This window comes from Agelaius tricolor, unplaced genomic scaffold (assembly GCF_023055355.1).
Source record: "Agelaius tricolor isolate 1412-34295 unplaced genomic scaffold, bAgeTri1.0.p SCAF_8, whole genome shotgun sequence".
Taxonomy (NCBI): Eukaryota; Metazoa; Chordata; class Aves; order Passeriformes; family Icteridae; genus Agelaius; species Agelaius tricolor.
The window spans coordinates 40,895,444-40,907,786 of record NW_027269268.1 but is presented as its reverse complement, the minus strand read 5'-3'; the positions used below and the strand labels follow the sequence as shown (position 1 = coordinate 40,907,786).

Genomic DNA, 12,343 nt, shown 5'->3' with positions numbered 1-12,343 from the left:
GAAAGAGACAGCACAGCAATACAGAAAGACAAAGGTATCTGTGGCCCAGAAATTTTCCTCTAGGCAACCTTTTCAGATACTTGGGAAGAGTGTTGCCAGGAGCATCACCACTCTAGTGTGGGACTTAACCAATTTGACATATGGGTCTGCATTTAGATCCATCCAGAGAAAATGCTATAACATCTCTATTTTGTCTTCACCCACACCAGTCAGTGTCACTGCAGTACCTTTTTTAAGAAAAGATGTGAATGATATTACCCCAGCAGTGTAGACAGCTGGCTCTTGTTCATCTGATAAATATCCTTGCTTCACTGAATCAGTGAAAATTTCTTACAGCATTTTAATCTGAGCCAGCTGTCCTATACAAAGATATCCCTCACCCTCTGCATATCCCTGTGAGCAATCCATGCTCCTTGCCTGCTCCAGAATACAATGAACTCTACTCTTATTTCTGAATAAACTTGTTAGGATAGATTTAGACCCATACACATGCCATGTGTAGAACCAGAAAAAAAAAATCTTTTATTTCAAAACCATCTAGGAGGAGGAGAGATTCTACATGTTGGATGGAAGGAATGGACACTATGGAGATTTTTTTTCGCAATATGGTTGTTAAATGCTTAAATTTAAGAGATTCTGCAGTTAAATAATGATCTTTTTTAAAAAATCAAGATCTGTATAATACATTATGACAGTTGAAATTACTTGTAAAACAACACACATGTGTCTAATAACAGAATTTCTGGGCTACTTATGTCATATGTGCCATGATGTCCCTCACTTGGCCTCATCTTGCTTTCAGGAATTTGCATTTTTGACACAGTATGGAGGTTAAACCAGTCAGAATCTTCATGGCTTACCACGAATATCAGAGAGTGAATATTTCAACTGCAGGTCAGCAGCTTACTTTGTAAGCATGGAACATCACATGGTGGCAACACCTGGGACTGGCTTCAGATGGCTTGTAGGTAGATGCCTGTAACAGTCTTTTTACAGTAAAACTGCATCTTATGTAACTATTTTTCTGTAATTCAGTTGTGTATTTGTCTTTTTTAACTAGAAACTGTTGGTTCAGCTTTCCACATTCAAAACTCCTCAGAGTACTGCTATTGCCTCTAAACCACCAGTATGTTCTTCCCTTCCCTCAAGCACCATTCTGAACAAAATAATTTTGCAGTTTCATGGAGCAGTAACAGTTGAGACAATCACTTTATGCAGCTAAATTTATTCCAGAACAGATTACATTTAAATATGGAGAAGTGGTCAACAGCAGGGAAAATTGTCCTTTTTGTTGTCAGTCATGTACTTTTATGTAAGACTGGGCTCTGCTAATAAACAGTGTTGTTTCCTTCTGTCTCACTGTTGTTAAATCAAACCTGCATGGGTTGATGGGACAGCACATGTGACAATGTGTTAATTAATGTGCCCAAGAAAGGAGGTAATGCTGAAATGCCGTGCCCATACTGGCTCTTGAAATGACAATGTTCTCTTTTCCATGGGTGATGTACTAACACTTTTAGATTCCATGGTAAATGATCTATGAAATGCTTGATAAAATTAAGAAATGTAGAACCCTTAGTGACAGCCCTGGTGTGAGCTATTAGATACTCCACAATTTTTGTTCCTCTGCCACTGAAGGGCATAATATTTCTGTAGGTACAGGTGACTCTGCACAGGCAGTATATCACTAAACCTTGTTTCACTGTGAATGGATTCTGTGCTATTCCTATGCTATTTTTGTCATTCCCAGTTAACCACCCTATAGGTGGCCTCCACAGCCTTGCATCTCCCACACCTCCTTGCTCCCCTGTAAATAAAACAGTAAGTGGCTTAAATAAAACCTACAGCCAGCACTACAGATTTCAAAAGAAAGGCTTTTATCCATTAGTCATTGACTGTGAATATAAATTTCCTTGCTTCTGCAAGGGGGTGTGTTAATGACATGACTGACTGACATGTGATACCTCTAACTTACTACTTGCATTGAAAAAAATTACGACATTAGCTTTGCTTTACATGATTCTTCTACAGACTTCAATAAAAATGTGACTATAAATAATTACAAAGCCTGCCTTTTTTTAGGCAACCTATAGTATACAGAGTGGAGAATGTTACAAGAGCACATCCAGTAAAGACAATACATCAACATAATAAAGCAGGATATTTCAGTAAAAATAGAATAAATAAAATAAAAATATTTTAAGCTGTATTTAACAGGTTAAGTTAGAATATGACATCAGACATACAAGGCATAGTGAACATGGCTGCCGGCCTACAGAATCACTAGGTATTATAAAAAATGCATAGATAACTGAAGGGTTGCTATAACATCAACTAGAACAATTGCAGTTGCTCAAAAACACACACACACCTCATACATACTTTTTTTGGCCATGGTAAAAAGAGTGTCTGAATATATTGTGAAACAAAAGATAATAATAGGCTTTGCAATAGGCTCTGATTCTGCAAACACCTGGGTGTATATTAAATCTTTTGGAGAATTAGGAGCTCTACTGAAGCAAAAAGGCCACATATAGTCAAATCATCAAGCACACTACTTAAATATTTGCAAAATCAACAGCATTTTGTTAACAGACAAACCTCTTAAAATATACACTGGTGATTGATGCACAGCTTTTCAAATACCCTTCTGTCTTCTCCTCAGCCCTGCCTGCAGTTGCATCCATTGCTAATGAAAGCTAACCAGATGTTCCTAGCCTTGACAACATGGATGTAGAACCTTTACACTGCTGTTTGCTAAGTGTTGGTTTAGTTAAAGAGAGTCTGGATCTCTCCTGGGGAGAATCACCACGGTGCAGATGCAATGAAAAAATTCCATTATACTGTTTAAAATTAATTCATTGCTGTACAACAGTTGCCAATCTCAAGTCACGGTGTTGTCAGCAGGAACTTTAAAAAGATACTGTCAAAGTATTTAATTTAAAATAAAATAAAATAAAATGTGAATCACTAGCACAAGGATGAACAAGGGAACTTTTAACTTCACAATCCTACCTAAGGGTACCTGTTAGCCACCACAGTTTGACAGCAGTCATCCCTGGAAATACTCAAGACCAGGTTGGATAGACAGCTTTGGTGAAAAGTGCCCTCTGATAGGGTTTGGAATGAGATGACCTTTGAGGTCTCTTCCAAACCAAACAGTTCTGTGATTCTGTGCTAGAAGTGAGTTTTACACTGCTCCTAGCAGGGTGACTGGGATCAGGACTGGGAACTACATAAGCTATATGCAAGCTGCCATCCCCATGCTTTGTGATCTGGCTCCGTGGTCAGTTCAGCCACAGGTGGGTTTGTTTGCACCCCTTCCCCTCCAGCTCTCCCCGTGCACTCAGCATAAGCAGCTTCTCCAGCTGTGCAGGCATAGAGGTGGTGCAAAGGAGGTGGAAAGAGTGTGAGCCTTGAGAGGGGAAAGAGCTGCTTCAGTGCCTGAGGTGCAGGATCGTGGTCATGGAGATCTGAGATCCTTAGAGGATCAGCTCTTCAGAGGGTATTGTAGAAAGCTAAATTTAATTACAATAGTTGCATAGCCAGCCTTCACCTGACACTTGCTCATACATCACACTGAGTTTGGTAATGATTTTCCTGCATTTTTCAGCACAGAAATTTCTTGAATCATCATTATTTCCCTGTTGTGTTCCTAAGTTACTTCGCCAGGTGTGGTCATTAATTTCTTCAAACAAGGAAATAAAAAAGAAAATAGTTTGTTTCTAACAGTCTCTTGCATATTAAAATAAAAGAGCTATTGTAACAAGAACTTTGCCAGTGCTCCTTTATCTCAATATTTGCAGACTTGGGAGACAGTTACAGTTTGGAACCTAGCTATAAATGGAGGCAGAACATTTTTAACACTAGTTAAACATAATGTTCCAAAATCTGTACCAATCTGCAGGTTTAGACAGAAGATGACAAAGGAAGAGACTGAAGATGCAGGACTGCATTTCAAAATCAGCCTGAGGTACAATTTTGAGGGCAATGTTGGGCTGATTTTGAGGGTCTGCAGGTGTGTAAAGCAAATCAATCAGATGAAGTCTTTGGAGCAAAAGCAGTGAAATCCAATTGTACTACCTGAAACACTACCCTGTTAAAAACAACTCTCTTCTTATTTTGTTACAAGAGCATTGAAAGTAAAATAAATTTCAGGAAGTTTTGTAAATAACAAGAAATGTAATTGTTCTTCTTCTGGCATGCTAAGTATTCAGCAACAAACTCCAAGGGGAAGAGGGAATTATGCAACCAGACACTGAACTGAACATTTCATCAAACACTTGTATAGAAAAGGTATGGAATAGTTTAGTCTCTATAACAGTTGTAAGAGAATAAAATCACTAACTACTTCTTCTTATTCCTGATTGGTTTGAGCCCTCCATGAAACAAATTATTTTTGATGAATTAATGATAGATTTAGGAGAATAAATTTAATGGCCAGCAGTTGAATTTGTCTGTTTAAAGCTTAAAAGCTTCACTGGATCACCCTGCAACTCAATTACTGAAAACACTTCTGTATTTTTCATCATTGGTTTGGTTTTAAACAAAATTCTTCTGTAAGACCATAATGTGTAACCAGAAGATGACAAAATGACACTACGATTCAAAAACATGTCAGGGAGATGTTAAAGTAGTTGCTAGACCAATGCTGACAAACAATTTAAAACTAACAGGTGCAGTTCGGTAAAAAATAAAACTGGGTATTTAATCTACAGTAATTCAATGGTAGCTAATACTTGATACATATTCCAGTGTTGAAAACAGAGCAAAGTGCTGTAGGATTTAAGATTGGTTTATGACAAATCCAGCTCAAGAAGGTGAAATTTTTAATTCAGGCATCATTCACTCCAAGGATTTTAGCACGAGTTCACTGGGAGGGACGTGGCCATATTCTCTTTTTTCTGTGAGTTTAGGTAATGTTCATGTGTTTACAATCAAACAGACCTTCCATTGCCCATGATGTAACTCACAGCAAAAAAATTATTCATGCTTCTTTTCATATCAGGCGATGGTGGCAGGAAGGAGAGAACATGCTTGTGTAACATTGTTTCCATAGGGGGAAATTCTCTGAAGAGAAAGCATCAGCAACTGCAATGGAAGGGCAGACATGGTCCGTTCATTTGCCTCAGTGTGGCCACTGCAATCTTCAGTCACTTGGTGGGAGAACCTTCTCTGTGAAGCAGCTATGGCATCTCGGGCACCGGACGTTTCTGTTTCAAAGTGTCAATGAGGGACAAGACTCCTCTTTTCACGTTGGTTGTGACTCTCCTGGTCACCGAGTCTGCGGGCGGCGGGGGTGGCCGGACTTTCTGTGAAGGAGGTCTGGCTACCAAGCACTTCTGATACCGTAACTGCAACAGAGCAAAGCCACTCTGTAACCATTTCTGGAGCAAGTAACTTCACTGACCCTTTCAAATACACTTCTATATTTTCTCATTAGTCAAACATCTGCTTTGGCTGTGACAAAAAGCTCAGCTGAAGTTAATCGGAAATTAGTCTGTCAATGTTTGGGCAGAAACTGTCCATTAGCACACAACAAATATGGGTATAAATCATATAAATACCCATTTGAAAACTGAAAAGTAAGTTTTCTGGTTCAGTTACTCTTGAAAAAGGATTATTTTCTGGATTTCATAACATGAATCCAAGCAAAATGTTTTTTTGGCATTAGATAATTTGTGTAGTGAAAGACAAGATTTCTAATTTACATAGATGCTGCAGAGGTTAGGAGAGAAAATAATTAAGAGTAGGCATTAATAAAGAGTAAGGCATTGTTCACTAAGCTGGTGCTTCAAACATTAAAATGTTTGGAATTTAATTGATTAAATATATCATAATATTAATTCCTATTTCTATCTTTCATTTCTCTGTCTTGAAATGAATATAACTACAAATTTGAAAAAATGCTAATTTATGGAGGCAACGAAAATCTAAAGTGCTGTTAGATGCCTTTGAAGAAGGTTACTTACCATACAAGCAGCCTGAACAGCTTCTGATACATTGCCTGCGTTAGGTTCACACCAAAAAACATGGCACTCAAAGTGCTGGTTTCCTGTGTCCATAATGAAGGCGAAGGTGTGGATGTCCTTGCCTACTCCCATGAAGGACAGGAACCGCACACGACACTCCACCATGACCTCCTCTTCATTCTGCTCAGGAACCAAAGGGTTGAGCATTACTACTGGATGCTCTGGGGAACTTTCAGGTTTGATTAAATGGGAGGACATCCTGATACATTATTGTAATTCTTTCTTATCTGTATGACCCAGGCATGCTCAGGCCTGGGCTGGATCTCCTCCTCTAAGCTGTCACTGAGGCTTTGAGCATCACCACAAAATTTTAAAATGTTGTACACTTTGGAAGCTGCTTGTTTTGTGAAGAAACCAACAACATGGGTACACGGGTATAATGACTCCAAAATATGCTCCCCTATCACTGGTAAGTTATAGAGAAGTTGGTTTAATACCTCATCAAAAGATATATATAAAATACAGCATTAGTAAGTCTCACTGTATTAAGCTCTATGGAAAATGCTCTACATTTTCTTCTGTAACACAGACTTTTATATTGCTCTTGGCTCCCATACCAAGAGTAAGGCAAATGCAGTTTGGAATTTAGGATTGCTACTACTTTGGGCTTAACCTACAACATATTACGCTCAAAATTCCTAGAAAGGAAAACACTGAATTTAATTATCTAATGAATATTTATGATAATTTATTTCTGAGAACATGCTTGGAATGCTAAATAAAATGGAAGCTGATATGAGCAGTAAGAGCCTCTGCAGATTCTGGAAAGAAATAAAATGCAAAATAAGCAAACGATTTTTAGTTTAAATTAACCCTACTAGCATTTCTGTGTTCCTGGATTTCAACACTCATATTATTTTAATTGTGTTTTAAACAATACAGTCTGCCTTACTCTTTCATTGATGACTGTGACAGTAGCATCAGCAACGTTCATGGTAACTGGCAACCAGTCATCTTTGCTAGAGGAAGCCATTAGACTTTCAATGGCACTGTTCAGAGTATCCATTCCTAAAAAAGAATAAAATGCAACACTGAAAAATAATATATATATATAAAAAACAACAGATTTTTTTATCTTTACACAGCAGTATAGAAAACAGATTGTTTTGGATTCCTTATTAAAATTAATTTGATAATGGAAGAAGGTATTATGAAGTTGTATTTCTCCACCTGGAAGAGCAAAGCAGGTGCCTCTGGCTTACAAAAAACCAGGATAGCATCTTGTTTAGCTTTTGTATTGTTTCAGTTCTCTAGGGCCCTTCTCATTAGTAGCAGAGCTCGTATTCAGAAAAAGCTGTAGAAAGAAACTCTGCCTTCTTGGCAGCTCCTAAAATACCCTGTTTGCAAAACAAATGTTCATGTGATGCCCTGAATATTGGATGTCTTCATGCCTGATTCGTGTGACTGAAACAGAAGAGGTGCTACCCTCCAGAAGTCATGCACTGGCAGCTGATGAGCCATTAGAGTTTAAGCAAGGAACTTTGGAATTCACTTAAGTGTTACATACCCACAGGTTTTGCTACAGGTAGCATGCCCAGGTACTGGACGTGAAACTTCTGCACCAGTTCTGTCTTTGGTGTTGGGAAATCTACTGCATGGGAACAAAAGTCAATTTCTATTAATCAGCATTCACAGGAAAAAAAAAGCACTTTTATTTCATCAATAACATAAAACTGTTTACTCATTAATTGTACTCTGAAGGTATTGCATTGATTTAAGGAAATTTTTATTCCTTCTAACAAGAACAAGCCTCAATAATTTCTAAAGCGATTTTTGGTCTATGCTAAGCATAGAATCACATTATAATGCTGGCATATTAAAACACAGAAAATATGGGTCTCTGAGATGTATAGACCTAAGTTTCGCTACAACAACTATGTAAAATCTGTAATCTGCTTTAATACCATCCTTGCTAATATGTTAAACACAGTCTCCAAGTAATCAATACTACTGCCTGAACAGTACACATTACACAGACCATTGCACAAACTGGTTAACGGATTAGGAGCAAGATATTCAGTACAAACTGGTGGATCTAGAGGCATATAATTTGCTGTAAAGCTAATGCAAAGTATATTTGTTCTCCTGGAATAGTTTCAAAACAGCAGCTACTAAGATATGACAACAGCACACAAAGGCAACTTCCTTCTACCATGCAGTAAAGTCTGCAAAAGCTGGATGACATCCCACCACTTGCACCCTTGCCTCAGAAGTTGCTAAAATAGATGCTGAAACCTATGAGGAGTCTCCTATGGCACTTCTGAATCCAGTGAGTAACTGGAGTATATTCTGGTTTTAAGGAAGATTTGGCCAACTGGTGCAGTCTCAAGTCAGGAGGTATTTTGATTTGAGAAAGACAATATCCTGAGTAGCCACAAATAAGTACGACTGTGTTTGAAACACTTGAATTTCAAAATAAAAGAGGAAATGCACAAGTTGACATAACTAAGCAGGACTCCATAACTGTCACCATAACCTAGAAAAATACTTAAAGTAATACAGGAGCAGATTACAATCAGTCAGATACATTAATTATAGATTAATGATATAATAGATTATATTACAGATACATCAGGAATACACTCCTGACTTCTCCACCCAGCATGCTCCATTTTTGTCAAAATCTGCATCAGAAACAACACTTATCTAAACCAGGACCATCCTGAGGATACAAGCTGTAACACACAGTACCTTGCAGAGGAACATCAAGGGTGACATTTGTCCTGTCTTGCAAGGAGCTGCAAGCCATAGCTTTAGCATTTTTCCGTTCAGCCATAATCTGAAGAAGACAGTGATAATGAAGCATTTAAAAAAATATAGTACAGCAGCAACTACAATCTACTCCTTTTACAACCCTGTTTCTGAAATCTGAAATAAGTAAGAGGGTACATGACTAAGCAGGTTATTCTTTTTAAATAACAATTTTAACAGTTAATAATTTTAAGGTTAGCAACTGTTTTTCTGCGTCCTGCAGGATAATACCATTGAATAACACCATTCAAACAAGGTCTGATTTATTTATGGAGTTTAACATCATTGTTTATTACTAATTGAGCCTCTGTGTTCTTTTCCCATTTTGAACCTGCAGCTTCTTTATTATTCAGGAAAGCCTTTGGCCTCTATACACACTTGTCAAATCAAAGGCACATATCATCCTCCTCTAATGTAAATGCCCAGTCTCCCATAATTCCCATGCATTTGCATCCTTTCCCTTACAAATTCTCTACACTCTTTCTTGTTGCCAGTTATATAAACAAAACTGGCACTGCAAACAACTGCTGATTACATGTATAAGGCTCAGGGACCTCTGAACAGACAAATGCAGCTGATTTTAAATCCACTTGCCTTTGAGCAGATTTCGTGTAAACTTGTAGCAATGGCTTTTGCAGGTGTGTCACAGCGAAACACATGACATTTCAGAATTCTGGTGTCCTTGTCTCTTGCCACATAAGCAAAGTCTCTGTGTAAACAAGATAAATGGACACATTAGAAACATGCTAAACATTAAAATCAGTTGTATTTCCAAAACTGCAAGTCCTACTTCAGCTTAACAGGTGTATATCTCAGCTCTTAAGGTACAAAATACATACCTTCGACAAAGCAGGTCTACAAATGTAGTAAACTGCTTACCCATGAAACATGTATCTAATCTATATAATTCAAAACCTTAATCTATATAATTCAAAAGCTCATTATGGTTTCCTAACCATGCAACTTACTCAAGTTACAACCTGTAATTCCAAACGCAATTGTAAATAAACAGCAAAATTTACTCAAATATGTTACTGAAGAGGAAGCAGAGAGAGAATTACATATTAAGACAGAAACCATATGCAGCTCTTAACTACTAAAAAACCCCAAGAAACAGCATACAACACTCTAGTCAGAGAAAAAGCATATTTCAAAGGACTGTATAAAGTGTTTAAATTATGCAGATAGTAATTAGAGATCTGGTTGCAAAAGGGAGATGTGAACCTGCTGAGCTTTGCTCACACTAATTGCCCTAAATTTCTGACCTTATTTTTTCAAAAGTTAAATAAAGCTGGCCTACAAAAGGGATTTTTGCACTGTACTAGTCACCACAGCACAGTACAGCTTTCTAGCACGGATAAAGGAAGTGCCGTGACTAGGTTTATTTGTTCTCAGGCTGCTTAGGAGTTGGAGCTCTTCTGAGACAGTCCAAGTGATACAACTGAGCCAGGAAGAAGCCTGGCTTTGCCCAGCTGCCATCCTTGCTGTACCAGCCTCTCTTTGCTGGTCTTGCACCTCTGCTTTTTCATGTCCTCCAAGCAACCACAGCTCATTCCTACTTTGTGACCCTCTTGCTACCTTCAGATTTCTCTGGACTTTGCTCCAGTCTCTTATGCCTGAAGTCTCTTTTCAGTGTCTTTCTGTTTTACACATAAATAATTACCAGCAAAGCTCTCAGTGGTGAAGAGATAGGAGGGATATTCCTAAGCCACAGGCCTAGTATAAACTAAAGTATTTCTGTATATAAAAGTCTGTAAATATTCTGAGCAGGGTTTAATGTAGCAGGGATGGCCAATTTTAAAATTCATTTTAAATGCTCCATGAATTGAAGAATTTTACACTGAAGCTATCCAGGGAGAATCAGAGACTGTGGCAAATGGATTGCTGCCCTTCCTGCTCTGTACAAGACACAGACCCTGTCCTGCAGTTAACTGTACCTCATTGAATGGCAGATTTTGCTCTTTGTGAGCCCTTGCAATATAAGGGCTGCTCAGTAATAGGTACAGGTGGTTGCTCCATCTAAGTGCTTTGCAACCTGAAGCCTGATGAATAATATTTTAAAAAACCCCAAGCCACACAAAACTGTCAGAGCATGAGATCTGAAAGCAATTCCACGTGACAGAACCAAGCAGAAACAGAGTGGAGCTGGGGGCCCCTCTCCATCCCCCTGCATGCCAGCCTGCAGTGGTGGCACACATCAGGGCACGGGAGGCAGTGGGGCAGCACATTCCCCCTGAGCCCTTCCTGCATGGAGAATGGGCTGCACTGGCTGTCTCTGGCTGCAGCACTGCCCTGGCAGCATGTGAGACACGGGAATCCTTTGGGACAGCTTTGTCCAACTGATGGTGACCTGCAGGAAAAATCACACAGCAATAACCCAGGAAGGTGCTGTCTATTACAGAAGATGCCCCAAGGCTTCCTCCCCAAGTCCCTTGGCCACAAGAGCTTTTTGCATGTTGTTCCTTTTTTCTGCACTGCAAGATGCTGAGTTTCAGCTGGAATCTTGCTCCTGGAAAAAGACTGGTGCTTTTGGTTCATCTGAACATGTGCCAAGCATTGCTTTAGAATGGTTTCCTCCTCACTTAACTCATCAAAAGCAGCCTGGAGACTCCTAGCTGGACTCCAGGAGAAGAGGGTATGGATCACCTGCAGCCTATGAAAAACTTGTGGCTAAGGGAAAAAGCATCAAACAAGGTGCCATATAAAAACCCTCTGGGATTGGTGGTGGGTGTTGGGAAGGAGCTGCCAGGACCTGGCCCACACCTCAGTGCTGCATGCAAGGCTTGTGTCCTGCCCCTCCAGCACCTGGTCCTGCAGCCCCTGTAAATATTTCTGCTTGTGATGGTATGCAATCATAAACAAGGCTGTGTAACACAATTACAGAAGAAAATGAAACACCAGCCAGTAAAGCAGTTTTAAGTACTGGGAGCTAATAAAACCCTGGTGGTGGTGTTGCAGCCTCACACACCTGAGTTTCACTTTAAGTAGCTGAACAGCTTGAACAAAGTAAACCAGCTAATCACACTCATGGATTGTGAATACACATAGAACTTTAGATGATCAGGGCCTGCATCTACTGAGACAAAGTATGAAATGTGAATTCTTCTAAACCTGTGGTACCACATCACACTCAACCCTGCCAGCACCATCTGTTTTCCAATCATCAATCAAAATTAGCACACAAACCATCCTTCCCCCTCGTGGCAGTGCACAGACAGTACCACTGATGCCATGAATTCATGGAAGTCACCCAGATGCTTGCACTAGTGGCCCTACATGGCAGCCCAGCAGCCAAGACCTGGAGATGGGCACTGGCTGGTGGCAGCTGGCTCCTCCACTGCCAGCAGGAGCCTTGCTTCAGGCATTTCTAGGCACCCAGAGAGCAGAGCTCCATGGTTTGGCTTGGAGAAGAAAGGCATGGCTTTCTGAGGATTTCAGAGTATCTGCTTCCTACAGCAACAATAAAACTTAGGAAAAGTTTTGTGTTTCCCTACATTGGACCACAATGGAACAGCTTCTTTTTTGTCCAAAGCCTTGAATCCCAAGTAAGGCAGAAGACC

At 39.5% G+C, this 12,343-nt stretch overlaps 1 protein-coding gene across 15 annotated transcripts in view; it reads right to left on the bottom strand.

The window, feature by feature from the left end:
- Positions 1 to 1,205: 1,205 nt before the first annotated feature.
- The window catches only part of APBB2 (amyloid beta precursor protein binding family B member 2), a 164,377-nt gene continuing 153,239 nt past the window's right edge, over positions 1,206 to 12,343 (bottom strand). For 13 of the 15 annotated variants that reach the window (XM_071432490.1, XM_071432493.1, XM_071432491.1 and 10 more), the window contains 6 exons: positions 9,378 to 9,492; positions 8,724 to 8,811; positions 7,540 to 7,623; positions 6,925 to 7,040; positions 5,973 to 6,152; positions 1,206 to 5,354 (listed from right to left, as the gene is read on the bottom strand). In XM_071432490.1, the coding sequence (XP_071288591.1) occupies positions 5,187 to 5,354; positions 5,973 to 6,152; positions 6,925 to 7,040; positions 7,540 to 7,623; positions 8,724 to 8,811; positions 9,378 to 9,492 (751 nt within the window). In that variant the 3' untranslated portion in view covers positions 1,206 to 5,186. The remainder of the gene's footprint in view (positions 5,355 to 5,972; positions 6,153 to 6,924; positions 7,041 to 7,539; positions 7,624 to 8,723; positions 8,812 to 9,377; positions 9,493 to 12,343) is intronic. The other 2 variants (XM_071432496.1, XM_071432489.1) reach the window with 1 other exon arrangement.